The 23,932-nt window shown below is 39.5% G+C and overlaps 1 protein-coding gene across 17 annotated transcripts in view; it reads right to left on the reverse strand.

Annotated features, from left to right (window-relative positions):
- Positions 1 to 23,932, reverse strand: part of Rbp6 (RNA-binding protein 6) — a 686,229-nt gene that overhangs the window by 225,888 nt on the left and 436,409 nt on the right. For all 17 annotated transcript variants that reach the window (XM_087349142.1, XM_087349139.1, XM_087349138.1 and 14 more), the window contains one exon: positions 3,598 to 3,690. In XM_087349142.1, coding sequence (XP_087205268.1) covers positions 3,598 to 3,690 — 93 coding nt within the window. The remainder of the gene's footprint in view (positions 1 to 3,597; positions 3,691 to 23,932) is intronic.

The following is a 23,932-nucleotide window of genomic DNA, read 5'->3' on the forward strand; positions in this document are numbered from 1 at the left end:
AGCGTAATACTTCTTTTATATAGAAGTTGGTTATATCACGCATCACTTAAAAAATTGTTAAAGGTTATATTCACGACGAAAATAAGAGCACATTAAATTCTGTGTATGGTCTAAACCTTTTGGGCCAAAATATATAACTTGGGGCTACATTATGAAGCCAAATTTCGCGATGAAATTATTACCACGCCTGTTTCATAAGTGGGAGGTTCAAACTTCAAACCTGAGCGAGAAAATCATCTATCCTACCTGAAAGTTTCATGGTCCTAAGTCCTTACTGGAATATGCCGCAACGGTGCCTTCAAATAGGCCACGACCGCGTATTTCCCCTTTTCACAATTTTTCCTCTACACTAATCCTACACACCCACTGTTTCTCAACCAGTGTGCCGCAAAAATTTACTACTGAATGTTTTCTATATATTTACCACCGTTCGAAATGTATAGTAACAGCTGAGAAATCCTGCTCACTCCAGTTTTATTATCTCGTCGGCCTGCGTTGCGCCTCTTAAAATTCTTGCTGGCTCGAAACTGAAATTTTTGTCTGAAAATCCCTCTTTATCTTTTACCGTGTTTAATTACATATTCACTAATGTGTTTTGGTGTGCCGTGAGAAACCGCATTTTACACTTCACTGTTCAGCCATGTGGAAGTGGTTGGCAAACCCTGATATAACCTGTAAGTTCAAAACCCGGTATCAAATAACCCAAGAATCAATAAATCTGACAAAACTTCCACTCCGATTATGAATAAAGCTTAGATGGACCGTACATTTTATAATGAGTCCGCCATTAACATATTTCCCGTGTTCAGGCAGTCTATACGAGGCGGCAGCCCTGCTCAAGCTGTAATGGAGTGAAATCCGATAAACGGAGCTGCTCGTTTCGTCGTTAGTTTGAAGCTTCTACTGGCTGATGGCTGGATGTTCTTTATACGTGCCTCATTACTAGCGGTAATATCTGCCCCGTATAGATAACTGAGCATTATGATTACGACATTATATCGCGCCAACAACCATTCCGGTAAACAGCCATAAGGAAGTATTACAGACATTTTCCACAACTTAACAAACGGAATCAATGTATGATTTGAGGTTTTCACAGCGGTGAGTATGAAGATTTCTGTCTTCTGTGTTGTTGCGCTGTGTAGTCTGGTCGATGTTTACCAACGTTTCAGAGGGCATACTGCCTCCGTCACCAGGGCATGCATCTTCAAACGGAATCAAGATTCTATCAATAACGCATTTGATCATCTTTCCGGAAGCTTGGAAAGTTCATCAGTTACTTAATGACGAAAAGATTTAACCATTCAATTCTCGGAGTACTTATGACTCCTATTCTGTTCATGGCTACACAGCTGCAAAGTGAAGACGGTTAATGATGTTCATTCTAAGAATTAAACAAAACCCAAGGTTGGCCTATAACTAGCCTGTATGGCCCAAGCGCTGAGTTACTGAACATGAAAATAAGAGGGTATATAAAGTTACCACTGCTGTACATATGTCTCAGATCGTCAGTTTTAATGAAACTCTAAAATGGTATAAAACTTTACAAGAAGTCGTTCTGCACTGAATTAAAACTATCTTACATACATGCTACCTCCCGGCTCTTCGGAATTTCTTGTTAAACTTGACTCATAATATAGAAAAGTAATTTTGAAAGAAAAGTGAGAAAAACACAAACTTGTATAAGAATTTCTACTTCAAGGATATTGTTACAGAAAGAATCTACTTTACTTACATATTACTGCCTTTAATATATAAGGAAACAAACATTTTTCCGTCTGCGTTATCAGCCCAAAGACATTTTGAACATGACAGATCTATAATATTTTTCCTTTATTCTACTAAAAATACACAATTTGAAACGTGTTCCCCAAAAATCATGCTGATTTTTATTAAGCACTTTCATTTCTGTGATAAGGCATTTATAATAAAGTAGTGACGTCTAACTACACGCTCATAAACCTGATTTAGTTACATGCGAAAATTCTTAGTGTAGACCGCTTACATCAGTGTATCCGTATACTTCCATCATGCAATTTATGCAAAGATCGCATATAAACGCAAATACAGTATAATAATCTGAGGAAAAATGCATTTCATTATCTCGACATATTGTCGGAACACCAAAGATATAAAACCAATGTATAATTAACTGGGACGTAGCTCCAGGGTGTGCTAAACGGTACTAGTAAAACTGGATGTGTTAGCTTAGCACGTAGTTTCTAGAACATTAAAAAGCACATATATTAACAGGGCGATGCTGGGGCAGGAAATTACGCACCCTTCCACATTCATTACCAGTCTCCCCCTTTTAAAAATATCTGTGTCCTCAGGCATCTGTCCCCTTGCAAACAAACCCTGCTGTAGACCATCACCCCCGCACGCAGCTATTTACGGGGGGTAGTAACGTTGTAAAACACCTTGCAGAGCACTGATGGACGGAAATTTAAATTTTATTTTCATTGGGGTGTCTATTTCTCGTACACGAAGTTGCCCGTAATTCCAGTCTGGTTATTTTTACTCGAACGTCATAGTTCAGTGGTTAGTATTCCGATTTAGAATCTGGGCCCGGAGTATGGCTACCCTGACCAGTGTACGTCCCACCAGACGGACTTAAAATAAGCCAAGAGCATTTCCCTACACCCTTCCCAATTTAGTAATCCCATTCGACACTCTGTAACCGAAAAGGTACAAATCTTCATCAAAATGCTCCAAAAGGCTCCATTGGTTTATTAACTCCATAAAATCACCACCTCTTTTCTCCCTTTCCCACATTTTATTTAGATTCTATTAAATTAATTGAATTCGTCATACACGTTTGAAAATTATCATCATCGTCATTATGATTAAATCGATTAAAGTACCTTCAGCATTATTACGCAGACTTAATGTGTACTAGAATAATTTACCACGTTTATTTCATTAATGTATTGTCTCTTTCTGTAACTGGCATCGGTAGCTGTCAATTTAACACGTTAAAACAATTTAATTTAATTATTGCAAACATCACCATCATCACATCATGTTGCAGAGTACCTGTCAAAATCCCAGGCGAAATATGGAAAACATGATAAAATTAAAGATGTTACGTAATGTTTACGAAGAATAGCATTCAAAATGTTTCGAAATCACCGTAATAAGCTTCCAGCAGCACCAATAATTATCGGTATTATCATTCACGTTTCATACGACCTGTATTTCAATGACGAGGTTTTTGAAGTCCAATAATTTTTCTGTTCCTTTCTCCATTACGTTGCTACCAGTTAGCATAGAAACGTCAGACTTCTACTAGTCTATCGATATCTGTACAAGAATGCCAGAAACTGGTTATGATCCGCATCCCCCTGTATCCTGATACGTATGACATAAATACCGAAAACAGAAAGAGAAAATAAACTCTTCTCGGGCAGAGATGGTCCTCGAAACGTCGGCGATTGGTCACCATCTAACACGGCTGATAGTCCGAGAAGACTTTATTAATGAAAGGCGCCGTGGAAGCTTCACATCATATAGAAAGATAAAACTTTACAGGCAGTAATTAATGTGGTAAGAAAACACGTTTCACAACCGGAAGAACACGTTTATCTGAGTACTCACCGGTCCAAACTGCTCGAAGTAATTCTTGACGTCTTCTAGCGTCGTTGGTGCTGAGAGCCCACCCACAAATATCTTCTTCGTTCGAGTGACCATCTGCAATAACGAGAATCACAAATTAGCCAGAAGTCAATCAACCACGTGGCAACCTCAACGGTAATTAATTACCGTCGACATTCAGCATAAGATTGGGTTTCAATTACGGTGAAGATATCGATGCTGGACTTCTGGGTTGAAACGTCGTGTGCACTTGTGGGTAGACACCAGCGTTTTAGAGAAGCACGCTGTCTCCATACTTACAGCGTTACAAACCAGAACATCGACCAACCTAACATTTTTTATAAACACATTCAGTGCATAGCGAAATTAATGCAACTTTGAAATAGCGGTTCTCAACCTTTTATGACGAGGGCCACATCAGCTTTGCTTACTGGCTCGCGGAATGCCAGGTTATAAAAGACGACAGTTTCCCAAAATTTTGCTACCACAAAAAGTTCATGCATACCACTCAATCATTCGTTTTAACAAACAACGTCGGTCAATTTATACCGAACAACCGCTGTGAGAACCTAAAATCTTGAGTAATTAATTCTGTTATTACAATATACAAACTATTCTGTATAATGTATGAATAAACCCAATCATTTAAATGTCTCTGCAATAGGACTCACTTTTAAGGGAGGGGCAGACAGCTTCATTCCTGCAGTTTATATCATGCTTTATTCTAATGACATCTTAGCCGAGAAAGTGCAATACATAATTTGTTGTCTGGTGGTCTCAATTAGACTACTGTATCATAGCGAACAAATTACCAAACAAGGATATTGTAACCGAATTTAGTTGTGTGCTCGAGTCATTATTTGAATCGTAATCAATTCTCCATTGCGGTATATGTAACCTAATGTATACTTTTAGACATAGCTATTAAGAAGAGGATAACATATTTTACGCCAATTTTCAAGTCTTCCCACGCTCATTTGTTTGCAAAAATTACTTCTCTTCGTATCTTCCACACACATACAATGATGTTCACTCAAATACAGTTTACGTTAGTGGAACGTGACAAAGAACTCAGATTTTAAATAATTATATTCACACGAGTAATTTAAACACCGAAACGACACGGCACATGAGACCGCCGCACCTCCAAAAAGAAATGTTAAAGAAAAGTTAATCGCCCTATCACGAAGAAGCTACTGACTCGTCTTTCTGCTGCAACTTACTTTGGTAAAAAAATTTGGACAGAGCCGCTCTGTAGTCACGACATGAGTGAGGGCTGGTTCAGAAATTAAGCTGTACATCGAAATTTAGGTCACATGTTATTACTGTAATTTAAAAGCGGCTGTAAGTGGTACGGTGAACTGCATTTTGGAGACATTTTAAAGACGATACGTGATTTATGAAGCTCAGAGGTTTGTGGCTTAAGACATGATATATTAAACCCAACACAGTAAAACAAACAGATCTGGAGAAACCGGAAGCAAAATTAGTAAAAGCCGGATAGCTTTTAAAGTCGAGTGTTAGTTGTTAAGTCACGTAGACCCATCCATGCATATTTATAATCAAGGAACTGCATAATTAATAAATTACCCAAAAAAGACACTTAGCAAAGACTGATTTGAGTCCAATATCCGGATACAACAACTAATTATCACCGTGAAGCAGAGTCTTTCAAAGCTGACAGTTGCTCAACTAGTCAAATAATTCTGTTATACAGAAAGCTTTCCACGTGCCGTCATAAGACTTTAGGTGTTCCGCAAATTTGTATAAGAAACTGTATATTCGTACGGTATTGTTAGTGAAGGTGACCAGGCAAAGTGTGTAATTACGTAATTTACAGTCCACATTAAAGGCCATATAAAATGTTTACTAAAATACGACACTATTTAAAATTACAGCAGGGTTTGACGTTCCCACAACGCAGAAAACAATAAAAGAAATATACACAACTCTTTTGAAATTTCCCTAGCGTAATAAAAGAACAAAGATATATACCGTGGTTACACGCATCACTGTTTTTGAGTGGTTGCCATGGTAACCGCACTTTGCTGAATGTATAGAAGCTGCAGAATAGTGCTCATGCAACCTCATTAAAAATATCCCGAACAATACAGACTAAGAGGTTAAAAGGAATGAAGAGAGACAGGAGTATACAGCAGACACGATAATTGATACATTTTCCAGGGAGGCGTGCGTCATGTATGACAAGACAATTATACACACGAACGACTGTTTGTACAATTCATAATAAAGTTAGCAGTGCTGTACTTTTAAACACAGATGTATTATACAATGAACCAAATATTAAAACTGTGATAAGCATGCCTCAAAATGAGTCGATTTGATTCCTAGTTAGTTCTTCCGTTCTTTGACGACACCCGTCCTGAATTCAAGTCCAATATATTTCATATATCATTTCTGAAATACCTAATACTGATCTACATTCTTAGGCATACATTTTTATTGGATTCAGTTCTAGAGATAATATATTAGATCAATGTCGTTTTGTAGAAGATGACCCGACTTTTCAGAGGTGCTTACTGCCTCAACCATCGGGGGAATCACTTTATAAGCGTTCATGTTATACACACAAGCAAGAAAATACGCGCAATAACTGATAATAATTACCGTCCCCAAGTTTCACTGGATTCCACACGACCACTGCAATTGAATCAGCGTCGATAACATGAAAATAGCGCTCTTCATCTTCACATTCTGTCCCTGCACGGAAAATCTTCTGGATACAGTGGATTCCTACCGTACGACCGCAAAGTGGGTGGTCGAAGACCATACCTACAGCCACAACAAACTAATTTAATGGTGTTAAGCCTTTCCTAAAAACTCGACTGCTCAATTGGTCAATGAATTAACCGCTTTTATGGAATCCGAATTCCACTGCTTTTCTAGAGAAATGTCAAACTAACGCGAGTATTAAATTGTATTTTCGCTTAAGAAAATTTCCAAGCAAAATAGCTTATCATCCTTCATTTAAACACACTAATATTAAAATTACCGAATATGAAGCTTCCTGTGTAATATCTTGAAGTTTCCGTTGCTTCCTCTTTCCTGAATTGAAACATATCCTCAGGATCCAAGTTTTAAAAACTTTTAATCTTACGTTTTTCCACTATAATTTCATAACGCGTTCTGCACACAAATAAAACACGTACAATTATATTTACTTAAATTTAGATCCGTAAGTTACAAGATCCCACAGAATTCCTTGTGAGAACAAAGCGAAAATGGAACAGATTCGTAAAATTTAAATTACACCAACGAATACCTATAATACAGAAGTAGTGGATGATCGGTGTTTGTTTATCCAAGCTGTGTGACTAGGAGAAACAGGAAAACACCTGCCTGCGTCCACATCGCCCCTTCCTTTAACAGACGCGTTGTCACGTCGTCCCAGTTCAATGTTTCCAGGACTCTAATCAAAGTCAGCTCGTGCTATTGGAATGAACGAACCAAGGGACACAGGAGAGGGCAGAGAACACATCAAATCGGATAATACAATTATCAGACTGCTATATGGCGTGTGTTTAATACGGGCGGTCGAAGCGAGAGATAGGTAGACCAACAACCGAGTCAAGCAGGAAGAACAAAAGTTGTAGCATGCGGAAAAGGTGACAACGGAAATTGTAGAATGATTTTAGTGATAAAAGTAGTTCAAAAGCAAATCCGGCTTCTGAATTCAAATCAATAAACCTTTTCTATATAATAAGATAAACATTCGTGTAATTAACGTCAAAGGCGAACATATTTAATGTTCGTTTATCTTATACTACGTTTCTAGTTTATGATATACCCGAATCGCATCAGTTAATATTCTTCCTAAAACTCATCAGCTACTTCCTGAACTGTGCGCCAGTCTGTATCCCGCACACGTAGACAGTCAAATGAGGGCCCAGGAATAACAAAAGTCTTGATAGAGGAAATCTAAACTAACCTCCCCCGTGGAAGAGTCCCGTCGACAAGACGGTAGTAGCTCAGCTAGCTCCAAACATTCCAAGGTTTTTATGGAAACCGAAGATTTACTGCCGTATCCACAAGAGGCCGGGAGAAAATTACAATCTAATGTATATAATAATTCTCACAGTCCTCACCAAAATGCAAGGACACGCCATTAATTTTATGTTTTCTTTCTTCTCCACTGAATCTGCATTTTATCGAAATCCGTTGTGAGAACAGCAGAAACTCAAGGGGATATCGATTTTATATTATATACTGTTCACTAAATGAAAAGCATCTGGTACGGTGTTACAAAGAAAAATTTTGGGCTATATATATATTATTTAATAATATTACTAATATGGCGCCATTGTGAAAGTTTTAAGTTGGCCAAATTGAAATACAGGATACCTACTCATTTAAAAACGAAGAAAATCATTTTGAAGAAGCCGTGCACGGAGGCAGGAAGAACCTCTGAGACGTCGGTAAACATTCACCAGACTACATGGTGCCAAAGTTCCTGAAGACACGTTATTTTCATATCCGCCGCCGTGAGAACATAAAATTGCACTCAAAAAATATTTCCTTTTTTCTAGAATAAGGGTCCTTAGAATTAATCCTGAAAAAAAAACTCCTCAAATTTTCATGGTAAATCCGGAACGGGGAATCGACCTGCCCCGAAGAAGAACAATGAGGGTCTGCAAGCATCTGTACGCCGAACAAAAGTAATGGGAATTATGGGTATGAAGACACGTTTTATTATTATTATTATTTAGTGTTCTGTCTGAGGACAGGTCCATATGAACAGGATCCTTTCATCCTTTTCTCGGACTGGGACCTGTTCATATACGTTCTTGGCAGATGATCCAGAAGTGGTTTGCCATTGCCTTCTTCTGTGTGTGAATGGAGTAATTGTTGGGATGCCACGGAGAAACCGGGGAAGCCCCCGGAGGAAACCTCCGTGTTGCCTAGACCACGGCCTTGCCCAACACAAGTTATAAATTCGGGCACCGCCGGGAATAGAACTCGAGGCCCCAGGATTACAAGGCCAGCGTTCTAACCGCTAGACCACCGTGGCTGTTGAAGACACGTTTAACCACTTATAATACCTGATAGAATCTCTATACGCACGTAATAAACGTATTAAATAAAACAACACCGTACTTTCTTTCCACAACTTATTTCTAAAACAGGAGTTATTATGCCACTGAAGTGATAAGAGATATTAGTTCCCAATCACCGTGTTAACAAGGAGCATTCCAATATTTTTAATATGACACCACTTACCCTTCCCGCTGAAATTAGTGCCCACAGTTTGCTAGTGTTTCACACACTGCACGCGCAAAGCACAGGGTACAATAACGTAAATATTTCCACCTCCATGAAACGTTGGTGGAAGAATTCGACGTTATTGTTTCAGTTTATACGTAAACTGACACTGATCGATTATACATAACCCTGGGCATCCCACACTTCAGCTCCACAACCAGCCAAATGTTTTTTGTGTTACTCTAGAGCGTTAACAATGACGCACAGACCCATAAAACCCCGCAGAGTCTGGCCCCTGAAACCGTCGCCATCATGAATGAGATTGAAGGAAAAAAAAAGTACGCACACACGCACACACACAGATGTGACTACAATGATGCGGCTAAAATTGACGTTTTGAGAGGAAGGGAAAGGGGGGATTAGAAAGGGGTATTTTTCCTCTATTAACGAAGGCTTCGCAGCATGGACCACACACAGCTAATTTAAATAGTAACCACGACAATGTTACCAACTTTACAAACTCCACTACCGACTATGTACAGGGAAAGTAAATGACATTTCATACGTTCAGCAGAACAACATAACTTCCCTTCCCCTCCGCGTCATGACTACACGAGTTTCATATTAAAAATTGTAGGCGAATTCTATCTATATCCTACCGGGTTATTCACTAGTCGATATGACGCCATGTCAGGTTGTATAATGGACAGTAATTAATAATACAGGATACTAAACGTATGAGTTATTGCGCGCCAGTTCGCAATGAACTGTGGGAAATCTATGCAGATGAACCTCACAATGGACGCTGATAGCAAAATAATGCCACTAGTATTGTTTTCTTTCTGAACAGAACTTTACCACAAAAGAAATTACAATTTACCCTGACTGAGATGAAACACAAAGAAAACCATATTCATGACGCAAAGCACGGGATATTTTACGCGCTTTAAGACACTAACTAAACTATGTCCTAGAGTACAGCTGTGTACAAAATATTGTGGCACAATGACGCATAATGCCAGCAGACCTACCACTACTCGATCTTCGGTGGATAAATTACTATATTGTTACAGTTTATTACGTGCGCGACTGTACGTCGTATTTCAATATTATGTGTGGGTACAGCCACAAAGGATGTTCCTGCAATATCCATTCACAACTTGTGATGAACTTTAACAACAATCTGTGCCCATAGAACCCGCAAGATTCCTCCTCGCATATCACCTAAACAACAGACGTTCAGCTATTACCACCAGTTTAAACGCGAACTAGAAGTTACATGACAGTAACATGGCGTACTGCAAGACCCTGAATGTCGAATAATTAAACATTACTTATAAGAGTTCTCACTGTTAATGGAGGCAACATTACATCTATACATAGCACGTGTCACTTCTAGTCTCCTACAACAAACGTATTCCAAAAAGGTGTTCTTGGACATGTTGAGTAGCCAAAGAAATTGACCAGTTTCTAAAATTTCCAGGTCAGAATTAAACGGATGTACAGCGACTCTTGTTATACGCGCTTTCGTTACATGCGTTTCTGTATCTCCATGGTTGTATCTCAGCATTATGAGAAGCATCAATATCCCACGTTTTAAAACCCACTTACCTACGACAAATCTCCTCCAGGATTATCAGAGAATGTTAAGTGGGTGATACGTTAAACGTCAAAGAATTCTGGAGGCAGTTTGACATCAAAATGGTCAATATTATACTTTTCATGTTTTATGCGTTTTCTAAGCCCCGGTAAATAAAGAACGAACTTAAGTTAACTAGGTAAGGAACACCATGGTACACGTTGTCTTCAGTAGTTCGATTAATCAGAGTAAAATTTTTTTATAAGAAAAATTAACATCGATTTCACAAATGTTGGTCATATCGTAAGTCAGTTCAAAGTAATTCCTTTGTTCACAATCTGTCTCTCTGATATTCGTGTTACCATACTGATACATTCATATAAAAATTACCCGAGAATTCTGAAGTATCGCCGATACAAAATAACGCCACCAGAATCTACCCACAGTCAGTTTACATCATTACGACCCACTTAAGAAAAGTACTTGTATTTTATTATACACTAATACAGGACTAATTTTCTTTGTTGTAGATTCAAAATCACTAATGCCAAGGCCCATTATGGGACACGATACTTCAATCCATCTACCATTATTAAAACACCTTTCATCCTAACAACTTCACTGACGTAACGTTCATCTCAATTTCACCTCCGACTCTGTTCGTCTCCAACAAATGGTAGCTTTTCCAACCAATAATATGCATTTCCGTCTTATCTAACGCCTACATGCCACGTCTAAGATGACTGTCCTCTGAGTTGTTAAGCCTAGTAGAAGTTTACCGACAATTCATGGGTGTTTGCTGCCTCCACTAGACTACACGTGTAACAACAATCTTCATCCTCGCTGTGAGAACCTAAAATCTAACAGTCTTAACTTCATTTAACCACCAACAGTACCCATTCAACAAACTCCATGGTGAAGTGTCGCCCTTTAAAATTTGGTATTACCTCTACCTCCTAAGGCCATCAACATATTCACGAGGCCTGCAACCAAACTCAATTCAATACAGTCCACTCCACTGCTCTACGTAAGATCCATTTTAATATTATTCCTCCTTTTACGAACATTTCTCGCAAAGGGACTTTTCTAATGTGGCGTTCCAACCAAAGTCTTCATGCATGCTACACGCCGAGACCGTCAATTTCTTCGATTTAATCGCCCTAACAACAATAGACGAAGCATGCAAATTGTGAGTAAAGTGCTACGCACTTACGAATGTAAATGTTTTAATTCCCCTGTTACTTCTCGTCTTTCCTCAGGTGGCTTAACCTCCTTGATTCAACAGAAATGTACACTCCCTCAACCAGCTAGAGGAGTCTTGGAACACAAACTTACCACTGCGAAATGGCGTTTAACTTGTTCCCTCGAACTGTCTCACCACCGCACACTCTGAGGGGCTGGTCTGCCACAGTATGACTAAAATACTAGCTGGATAGCTTTCCGTGGAGGTTTTGTATTAAACCCTATTATAAAACAGGAGGGGAAGGTTTTGTAGACCGTAGTGGCTCCTACTTCAGCTGCTGCAAACCACCAATCAAGTCTGCTGTTCGCTTGTTGCTATTCAACTGTTTAGCATGGTGGAAATCTACAGCTGCTGGCTGTTGCCATGACGAAGTAGATCACCGACTCTTTTCATTACAGAAAAAAAATTGAACATCTCTTAATACTTTAGACCCTCATATGTCACAGTTACATGCATGCAACAAATTTGTATTCTCGGTTACAGCTTCTGAACGTACGCGTCGTATCTCACCCGTGAAACGAAATGTCCTAATTCAGAATTTCGTGGTTTTTCTCACCGTTCAAATGAAATTTATTTCCACCACACAACACAATTTTCCACATACCAACTCCGATTTAAGAAAACTATAACAATATTAAGTGAAAACGCATAAACCACGAAATACACATGTAACTGTTTGTTTTAACAGTTTATGCATTAATGGCAAGTATTAATCCCTTCTGCTCCGAAGTTATTTGATACACTTGGACAAAATCAAAAAAGCATGGCGCATATTTCAGTAAGGTTGGTAAACGAGTCTGTCATAATTAGTTCAACAAACCGAGCACAAACATGCTTCAGATATAAGGACTAAAACAAACTTTTATGGCTGAAGTAAATTTGTCGCTGATGCTGAACTAATCACCACGCCATGTGGAGGACGGGAGTTGAGGTTTCGTTCCACACATTCCTAACCTCTACAATAAACGCGAAGTGAATTTAGGTTTAAGCCCCGGCCGCTTTACCACAAGGCAACAGTACAGGTATCCATAGGATAGGGGCCTGGGTGAGCCCCAGAGTCGGTCTGGGCGTTGGGAGGAGTGGAGACAAAAATCTTACCCTATCGGGAACGGAACCCCGGTCTTTCAGCCCGTAACACAGTCACTACACTGACTGAAATGTACCGAATCTGGAGGTAGACTAAAATGTTCCTGCGTCTACCTATTCCTTTAAACGAAATTTAGTAGTAAACCCAACGAATGCTGATGGAAGACAGAAACTTTCTTCTCCATTTCATTTTTTTTCAATGTTAAATGTGATAGGGGTTGGGGGGGGGGGGGGTGGCTGACCGGCTGGCTGGCTAGATAAAAACCGGGTTGGATACGTTCTGACGAGCAGTCAGTGAGTAGCGATATTGCCTCAATGTGAGGTTTGTTCTTTATGCCGCCATCAAGGAACAGATAATACTGAATTGCACATTGCAGTCCTGTTTTGATGTTGTGTATGCATGGATGACATGAGAACCGGAATGTAACGTGGGTGACACTAACAATAGAAACAAAGGCACAAATGATTTGCTGTGAGTGGGATTATTGGATAGATGCGTAGTTGCAGGGAATAACGAAGCCACTTCACACTAAAATCAGGGTGGGTGGGAGGGTTCAGCCCAATATTTGTTTGTCAAGCCTAGAAATGTCAAATCTGAATCATTTTAAAAGGGATTTTTCTGCTTAAAATGTTGACGTAGTTTTCAATATATCAATTTATTGCCCACCAATACAAATAATATTTTAATGGGAATGTGATTTCAGTTTCGACGATAATGAGATCCATTTCAGCTCAACTTCAATTTAACAAGTTCTGTGAAGAATTTACGACAATGCCAGCTTCACTCCAAATGCGCCAGCCCGTTCGGCGAGGCTATCAGATTCTATAAATTAACAACTATACAATTTAATAACTGATTTTATGCAAATAATTTCACCGATACAGAATTAGGGTTTGCCAGATGCAACTTAAAACTTTCATTTATTGTTGCCATAGTAACAAAGGGCCAGACATACAATAACATCCATGGTAACTTAGACCCTTCTGTTCACTAAACACCACCAAACAAATAATTTGAATTTTACAAAGCAGCATGAAAAATAGTTTTCACTGTCACTGTTAAACGCCAAAATTATTTAGACGACAATAAAGTCGTGTTGCTAGGCGAAAAACCTCGTACGTAGGATCAAAATATTTAACTCCTTCCATGCTACACACGATACATTTCGCTTAAAAGCCAGCTCATTCCGGTCTGGATTTATTCGACACCTGAGAATAACACAACCCGCCACTTCTCATTGCTTAAAGCTGACAAATCGCGTTGCGTATGTAATGATGTACGCACGTTACCATGGAAATATACTAAAAGAAAAAAAATCCTTTAAATGCAACCAGAACTAAAAGCGTTAATAACTGTTGATCTCAGTATGCCCATCTCCATTCGCATTTAACATCTTACTATCTCCGTACAACAAAATAATTACTGGCAAGCTGAAATTGCACGTTCGACGTAGAACAACGTTTCTAAATGTTAGTATATTAGTTCCATTCAGTGGTGTACAGAAATACTCGTGATTCTTTCAGCACCAATTCTGATAACACCATCGCGCTGTGGTAATGGGTATCAGACACGCAACCAGGAATACAGTGGGATCACGTCACCTGACCCTGGACAGTGCACAGACTTACACATTATTTGTATAAGATAAGGCACATGCATGAGTCCCTCTCACATCTCAACCCATTCTTCACTCTACATTTCATCAGTGTTAATAACAATATGAGTTTAGTCTTGTACGGGTGTGAAACCTGGCCTCTCACTGCACGGAAAGAACACGGACTGAAGATGTTACAGAACAGAGTGTGGAGAGAGAGAGGATGAGGAAAATTTAAGAGTACGTAACTTTGAACAACACAATTTCCATCCTCCAAATGATTCTCACATGGTGATAAAACTAATTAGAATGAAAAAGGAGACGTGTGGCAGGTTAAGGGAAAGCCATACAAAAGTCTGGTGGTAAAAATCTGAAGGTAAGACGTCATTTTGGAAAAAAAAAAGTGTGTTACGGCAGGAACTGAATGCAACTGTTTATCGATACGGACCGGCGGAATGATTTTGTGAACATGGCAACGCACATCCGTCATCAATCCACAAAGTCAAGTATAAAAAATAAAATAAAATATACTGAGATGTCAGCAGAAAAACGAGAATCTAATTCAAAATTACGAACTTAAAAACCTCTATTATACGCTACATAAAAATAAAAGGAAGTACAAATCACAGACATCAGTATTAAATCCAGTTTTAAAAGAAAAACTTTAGGTATACAAGAACAAGATGAAATACGGTAATCTATACAGCTCGAAACAAGACGAAAAAAAAAACACGAGACGTGAAACAGCGAAGACTGCGCAGGCAGGACCTTTAATGACGTACCAAAGCACCTCATTCAGATACTGATGTAAGCTACTTCACGCACCGCGACACATAAACACTGGCTTCGAAAGGATATAGGTACATTCCGAAACACGTCATATCACCATAAACATACGAATAATCTTCTCTATATCTCCTAGCACGTTCTTTTTAACCTGTAAATCATGTGATTTGGATAAAAAAATGTTAAGAGCCGCTTTATAACAAAATCCCGTACAGAATACTGTCATCGTAGATGATGGTGAAGATGATAAAACCAACAAATAACAGCAGACAGAACTATAAACTGTAACAAAGACGACGCCATAGTCTGAGACAGTAAGGGGAAATGTCTGTTCACAGACGTCGTCCAACCATCAGACAAATGTGGGGAAAAGAGGAGGGGGGGGGGGGAAATAAGAAGACGATTTTCGACCAAAGCGAGAATTTTGATTCTCACGGCGGCGAGAATGAAGGTGGCCGCCTCTTGAGGTTCTTACGCCGTGTAGTCTGGCGGACGTTTACCGACGTTTCAGTTGCAACCCCACCTCCGTCATCACGACGATCGTCATGTCACGAGGGCCCAACAGCTTCCGCAATTTTGTAATTTAAACGATGGGCAAAGTCAAAAAGAACAGTTTTCTATATTATACACACCAGTCAGAAACCTCAAAACTTGCAATTGTTATTATTGTTGTTGTTTTTGTCGTCTTTGTTGCTACAAATACTTCACAGACACCTTATACAAGGACATCACAATTACCTCCACTGTTTATCATTATTATCACCAATGCTACAAATGGTAGTAATAACAGACAATACATTACTGATCACCCGGTATCTCTCTCCTTAATGTGCAAGACAGTATGTATCTCTTGTTGGCACATCTGCCACGTCTTTTCTGTAATCCGCCACTGCAAAGTGCCAGTACCAGTTCGTACTGAAGGTGAAATTTAACCAGACGGCACTGGAAGCTGCATGCATACGTAATATGCAAGCACTGGTTTGGTCACAGCGTGTCTGTTCTCACAATAAAGCCACCCTTCCAGACAGAATTCGTGAGGAGTTCAAAATGTGGTCCACAAATCGTGGCTGACTAGCTAATATTTATTTATTAAGAACTGCCGGCACATACGCGAATAAATAACGACTAGCTACTTATAACGAATAGTCTCGGTTCCAGTGAATAAAATGGAAATCTGATCAAAAATCCTTAGAATATCAAACCACTTCGGAGAGTTAAAATAATATTAAAGTTGGTGTATCAAAAATAAGATGTGAAGCAATGAACTGCATTAACGTCGTTCAGGATAACTGCTGTAAGAACCAACAGAATTTGACAGAGGAAAACTGAGAAGAGAATACGATGACAATTTTTAAAACAGACTCAGTTGGTGGTTTAAGGTTCTCCGTCGTTTTCCACGTGCCCTCCAAACCAATGGCGGGGCAGGAACTTCGGTTAGGCCATGATCGCCTCCTACCACATCCTTTCCAATTCAATAATCATCCTGTCATCAGACGTTGCAGGCCTACAGACTATGCTACATGCACAACAAAGTCTACAGCAGACTTAACAGCTGCGTTAGCTATGCAGAACAACTCGTTCTGGAATAGCCTTCGATTTATAGCATTTAAAGTAGCATAAAATTTCCCTTTTTTATTCTGAGTCACTTTGAAATTCTAGGGGAAATTTGCATTTAAATACAATCTGTGGAAGTGGGAACGAAATCTACGAGGACAAAAACGAGAAATTCCCTTAACAGATTGCGAATCTGTACTTTGTGGCAGGATGGATAGACTATTCTTACGTCACAGCTTCCAGGGATAATTCTGTAGCTTACGAAACCAATACAAGTCCGTATACATTAAGCGGCGATGAGAGGTCATCCAAGACCAATGTTGCTCGACACGTAACGTCAGGAGAGTTTTCGTAACGATATTTTATTTAAATTTATTGGCTGAGCGCAAAGCTGCAAATGTTCCAGTACAATACAACGCAAATAGAAACCGTGTGTTGAAAATTGTAAATATGATGAATCCAAAAACCTTGTGGCAAAACGCGGACCACCAGTGGCAGAAACCATGGCGGCGAAAATAAGGCACGACTACAATCAAACCGAAAAAGGCCAAGTCCTTCATACAACTATGGGCAAAGACTGGTGTGAAGATTTCTGTCTTCTGGGTTATTGCGCTGTGTAGTCTGGTAGATGTTTACCAACGTTTCAGAGGTCATAATGCCTCCGTGATCAGGGCGATGAATACACAGCGCAACAACCCAGAAGACAGAAATCTTCATATTCACCGCTGTGAAAACCTCAAATCATACAAAGACTGGTGTTAGTTAAAGAGGCATCACAGACTAATGAGAACCGATGATTGACGAACGAGCTCCGAAATGTCTGAAAATTATTAAACTTCCATGCAACATAGGCCTATATCCTGATAACACTTCGTTCAAGTAAAACAGAAATCAAATCCAAGTTTGATGAAATTCAGCGAGACACTGCCAAGTTTTGGAATGAACATCACTTTACTGTTAAGTCAATGAAATGTGCGGTAAAGGAGTAGGAGAGGGGGGGGACACAGACATAGCAACAGAATAGCGAATGGAGATTAACAGAACCGCCTGGTAACACTTGTTCCAGCTTTGCTACGTTTCCTTGATACTGTCGTTCCAACCACCAAGTCCCACAGCTCAATACACAGCGTATTGAGTTCGGTTTTAGCCGAGCAGGAGGAACGCAAGACGACGAGGACTAGAATGGGAGATTCATGCGGGCTCCAAACTTCAGTTAAACTGTTTGACTTTGGACTTTGTTGGAGGAGGGTGGGATGCGACTAGCTGGAGGTTTATCTCACAACCAGGCAGGAGACAGAGAGAGAGAGAAGAGAGGTTGTTCTAGGAGTGTATAAACAGAGTGCGACACTGTAGGCCTCCCTGACCTCCAGACCGCTCAAGATTAATCTCGCTGGCAGGACACAACCCTGTTCTGTCCCTTATCCGTCGACTTGGGATAGAATACCAACACTGCGGTTCTAATTCCTTCTTTAGTCGTCATGGTTACGCGTTCTACTTCGCATTTATAGAATTAAACCTACGTCGCGTGTGTACGAAATTATCACCTTCAACTTGAAGGATTAGAGCGAATGGGCCTGTTCGTCAATATTAAAATCTCCCTTAGTGAAACCAAATTTAATATGTCTTCAAAACATTCATTGACCATAAATCAAAACACTCACTGCTTTACAAGTTTCTTCCAGTCTTTCAACATGACCTCTAAAAATAATTTATATGGTCTGACGATATCAACCCTTAAACCCCAGTGGTAAGTACATGTTCCACTTGTTTTAACAATCACTAACTGCATTTTTTGTTTATAAGTGTTGTATAATTCCAGCACAAACAGGGATTATTTCCTTAAACATAATTAACCAAATGATCTTTGTAATGTTAAAGCGCCGTGTCTTCTTTGGGGTAGAAATTAAATTCTTACAAATTATTCACACGAGCTTTGGTGTAAAAGGGTCAGAAAGAAGTTAAAATTACTCTTTCTAGCAATGAAAGCAGTAAGAAACACTCGCCATACCTACATTAGGAAAACACTGCATTATAAAGTATCTTAAACTAAATTCCTCAACAAAATAAACCAGAGCTAATGTGTAGATAAACATCAGGAATTCGGCTGGAACAGGAGAAGACAACGAGGCGCGAGCTTATGAATGAGTGCATAAATCAAATGGGATCAGAGTGTAATTACAAGCGGTCATTCATCCACGTGTAAGCCATCATCAATGGTACTTACGCAGTGCTGATAATGGTAACAAGGAATTTAATGGTACTATCATTAATCTGGGAAAATACAATCTGCTAGATGAGTGTTACTAGCTAACATAAAGTAGATCACAACCAAAAGAGAAAAAAAAAACAGCTGGCAGCACTGGAGGTACATGAAATGTTCCGAATAAACATTTCTCCGAACTACAAAACAATATTCCCTCAGCCTTCCCTTCTTGTAACTCTGTATAAATCCCTCCACTTTCAAACCATCGCTAGGTCAGCCCTGAAGATGGAGCCAGTAGGTTTCTTTGTATAGTTGGTAATTACCTACGAACGTAAATGGCGCTAATGCCCAGAAAAATAACATCGATACTATTAATATAATTCTAATTTTTTTCTATAACTGTACAAGTCCAGCCCATTAATTTAATGAATATAGATGCCATTGAGTGTCAAATAAGAAATGGAGATGGTCACCGACCATAAATCTGATTTTAGAGAAACCTATTAAAGTTCTAATCCAGCACTCACACGGAATAATTAGGGCAGCCAATAACATAAACCTGTGTACAGATATAAATTTATACAACTGACATTCAATATCCAGCAACGTTCAGAATAACACAACTTTCTTTGTAGTATGAACACTTTCTGAATAAATTCACGTACCACAGATGAAGAATTACATCGGTTATAAACAAACTTTGTTTCTTATCGAAGACATTAGTCGGATTATCAATGGTCACGTGATGTTTTACTATTTTTATTTTATTTCAAACACAGACACCGAATCCTTTGAAACGAAAATAACAAACTTTGTGCTTCGTTGAAGGATATATAAAAACACAGACAAATACAAGCACTGTGCTGAATCCGGCAGAGACTCGGAATATTTTCAGATTTCTTCGCCCTGAAGAGCGTGTAGTGAAGTGAATACCAGCATCCTCTATGTTTCAATACATCCGTAGAAGCATTTCTGCTTCACAGAACACATATCTGGCGCTCTAAACCCACGTCTGGATATCTTAAATCCTCAGTAGTCAATTCTCAAAACCCATTCACTGCTCGCTCACACACACACGAGCAGCGTGTAGAACACTGCAGTATTATATGGGCCTGTATATAACTTACTGCATACACAATTCAGAATACAAGAAGTAGAGAGAATATGTGGGTCTGAGGAAGTGACATGCAGATCGATATAATTACACAATGAAGAGCTTTTGAATTCGTTCAACAATTAATGGAAATTAATTAGTGCACTTGTCGTCATAATAAATGCAGCAATCACGTCGGAAACGTCGGTCAATTTCGTCCAAACTACATACAGCAACATGTGAGAAGACAGTAAACTACATTCCACCCTTTGAAGTCCAAGATCGTCTAAATAATAATATTCAGTCCGCACCGCAAAGAAAACGCCATAGTTCACCGTTACACACACACACCATATAGTTAATGCTGTTTAAAGATATAATCACTGTTTACAGTAAGAATCACACAAAACCGACAAATACAAATGACACGCCTACTTAATGTTTAAGTAGATGATATATATGAGCCCTTATAAGGGCCGAAAATGCGATAGAGTGCTCAGTGGTGCATGGATGGTGATCGCAGGTTAAAACAGAGTGAGTGTTCAGAGAAAAACGTGCCACAATGTCCGAAATAAATCACACATGGAATGGCCTGAGACTGAACCAGAGCCCCCGTAGTGAAAACTCGAGTCTCGAACCACTTGAGACATGGCGCGGCAATTCACTTTATCTCTCAATATTCTCCTGAGCACTCTGCTTTCAGACGCCCACAACATTCTTCTCTCAAGACAGTTCCAGCTGAAGCAACTATAATAGTTTTCGGACTTCTTAGACTGGACTCAGACAAGCCGCTGCACTGAATCATCTATTCAACACGTGTTTAACGTCTCCTTTGAATTACAGCTAGACGTAACGCTGTACGTTTATATGCGGCAAACACACAATTCGGACCTCGGTCGTATTACATTCAGGAAATCCTCAACATAAAAAGATTTATCGTAGTCTCTGCCCCTAAATCCTTACCGTTCTTGATCATCTTTGCATCTAATTCACAATTATAAAACTTACGCAGTTGAAATGACGCGATAAAATAGCAGAAACGTCAATAAACCACGGGTAAAATACGACGATTAACAATTAAACTGAATTACAGGCAAAACTTTAATTTTATAGACACTCTCCTCTACTTCGCTTCATTCTTTATTAATTTTTTTATATTATTTATGCACTTTCCTTTCCTTCCAGTTCATCAATCCGTCCACCTACATTTCCTCTACTCTGTTCCTTTATTATTTTATCTTTTTAACATTCGCAGGGAATTTGTTATCTATTCCGGTTTACGTTTGTATTAAATCAATAGTTAACACTTGAACCAGCTGTGTCAAACGAACCGTGACATATCATCACACTACCACGTCACCAGTAGTTCAGTGATCGCAATAATAACAGCATTACCTACGTACATCGAAAAAATGCAAAGAGCGTAAAGCACGCTGAAAAATATTTCCATTAATCTCTTAATTAATCAATTTAAAACTTTATCATTAATCTGATGTCAGCCGTAAAGTGGCTGTAATTAGGAGGTTACAAGAGGAGATGCCACATGACACACGTGGACCGACCAATCAATCATGAGTCATATCTGCTAGCCAAGTGGCCGGGTTGCAAGTGGCATTTCCGTAATAGCCACAGGGCTCAGACCTGCCACTGTGATCCAATGCTGCCTGTCGTGCAATTCGCATTCGTGGCCGTGATTATGCATCCTCCAATACCGCCCCCAACATAATCAACGCCGATGGATCACACCATGTATGCTACAACGTCCAATGACAGTCAAACGCCAGTTGTCAAACGTACTGACAGCTCAACATTCACAACCAAAGAAACGGCCAGCTGTCAAACCTTTTGCAAGATTTCTCTTTCTCACAACATCGAGTATCAAGATGACGGCCTTGTTATTCCTAGTACTGATCAGAATTCGGATTACGGAGGGTCTTTTTAACTCTGTCCATCGTTTGCTACTCTAAAAATACAAGAAGTTTCGAGAACCAGATCTGCTCTTGTCCTCAGGTGTAGGGAAGACCTAACCTCACACTGCATTCTGTGTATATTTAGAATATAAGACGATGTACAAAGTCCAAAACTCAGTAATCCACTTTACCCAGAGACGATTACTTACAGAATTTTAAACAACAAAATAGTCTATATGAGGAAATTAACAATACAGAAATTTGAAGAAACCGGTATTATTGGGAAATACCTGGAGACGCTGATGATTTGCAATTTACTTCCTCCCGACCTTACTATCATCAAAGATCCTATGTCGAAACAGTGGTACGAAAATACTTGTTCATAACAGATGGGAACGGCAATGTGAGTGAACGGACTGGCACGCTATCATTCGTTCTTCACGCTAACTCTGTGGCAACTGGAACCAAAAGCTCATCACCGCTACAACCATAGCTCACCAAAACGACGATCGAGACTGTTTCAATCCAATTTCGATCCTCTGAAAATTCTCATGTCCTTCAACCGTCTCTCTCGCACGTCATTCGAGAGTGTCCATTCAATCAGGGCTACAAGCATTCGTAAAAGTTTAATAATATGGAACATTTATACGACGATGAGTTAGCATCACGCCCATACATTGGCTAGATGACCACCTCTAGCCACCCACCAATACGTGGTCTTCTACATTCGCTAACCGACGACAAGTCGCCGTGGAAATATAATTCTTAATACAGCCAATGACCGAAACGCTAGACTGGACAATCGCACTCACTATTCGCGTGATGCAGAAATTTTTCGAAATCACGACGATGGCATCTCCGGTAATAAACGAAGCACAAAAGGTCGTGGTGGGGTCCGACGGAGTCTGCGTCTGTCGGAGTCGGACGGTCGGTTTTGTATTGGTGCGGTTGACAGGAACAGGGCTTCAGTCGACGTGAACATGTTTTCACACTCAATTTACTTTACAACCTTTACATTTTCAAAGCAATTTGCAAAAGACAATGTTACAATCAATTGCGTTACTGTTCAAGAAATGGAAATTTCGTTCTCGTAAACTTTGAAGGGCCATAGTACGCCAGTGCACAAAATAAATCACGGTAGTTGTTCAGTTCATAGTTTCGTCTTTACATATCCACAAAGCCTGACTTCATGGAGCCTTAGTAATGAGCGGACTGGTGTAAGAAAACGTTCTAGACTTGTATTAGGGAGGCACCCAATTCGAATACAGGTCAGGTTACCGACTATCTGGTACGCGGCATTCCGTCTTTTACCTCAGTTTCTCCATACGCATGCCTGCCAGTGCCTTTAAACACACGAACTCCATGTATATCCAAATCAATACAAATCCACATTACATAATTACCTTCACATCTAATTCAACATCACTATAACCCTTACAATTCACCCAGCATGTTAAACGGCGTAAGAATTAATCACAAAACATGCATGTCCATGGTCTGTTTCCTATAGACCTTGTTTTCTGGGGATACAGAACTTTCCGTTCCACCGCTTAGCTCTGCTGTTGCGAGACCCTGGCCTACATCACGTGATCATCTGACAAATGGTACTCGGCACGTAACGACCCGCGCGTCTTGGTCCCGAAACTAGACTTGAATATATCGAGGTCAAACGTACAACTAAATTGCTGAATTGTGCTACCTTCCCCCTGACGTGTTTTCACCTCACTGACTTCAAAGCCGTCAAACGTAAATATCAGAATAACTTACTGGCCATTAAAACTAATCCTCTGACGGACTGGATAACTCGACGGCTAACCAAATAAATCATCAACGTACTGATGTAAGGACTGATCAGATAAATGACTGTTTAGTACACAGGATAGTGAAATGAGTCACGAAATAGTTTACTGGTTGATTGGTTTACTGACTAATATACTATATGACCAACGTACTTGCTAATTAAGTAAGTGACAAACTGATAAGATTATTCACTGTCTGACAAGACTGACAGAATTATTCGATAACGCTTTCTTAACTACGAGTTACGGCTTAGAGAATGATTATGAATT

Source organism: Zootermopsis nevadensis, unplaced genomic scaffold (genome assembly GCF_977971745.1).
Source record: "Zootermopsis nevadensis isolate Lab colony 2312 unplaced genomic scaffold, Znev_1.0 Znev_ptg000015l, whole genome shotgun sequence".
In the NCBI taxonomy this organism is placed as follows: Eukaryota; Metazoa; Arthropoda; class Insecta; order Blattodea; family Termopsidae; genus Zootermopsis; species Zootermopsis nevadensis.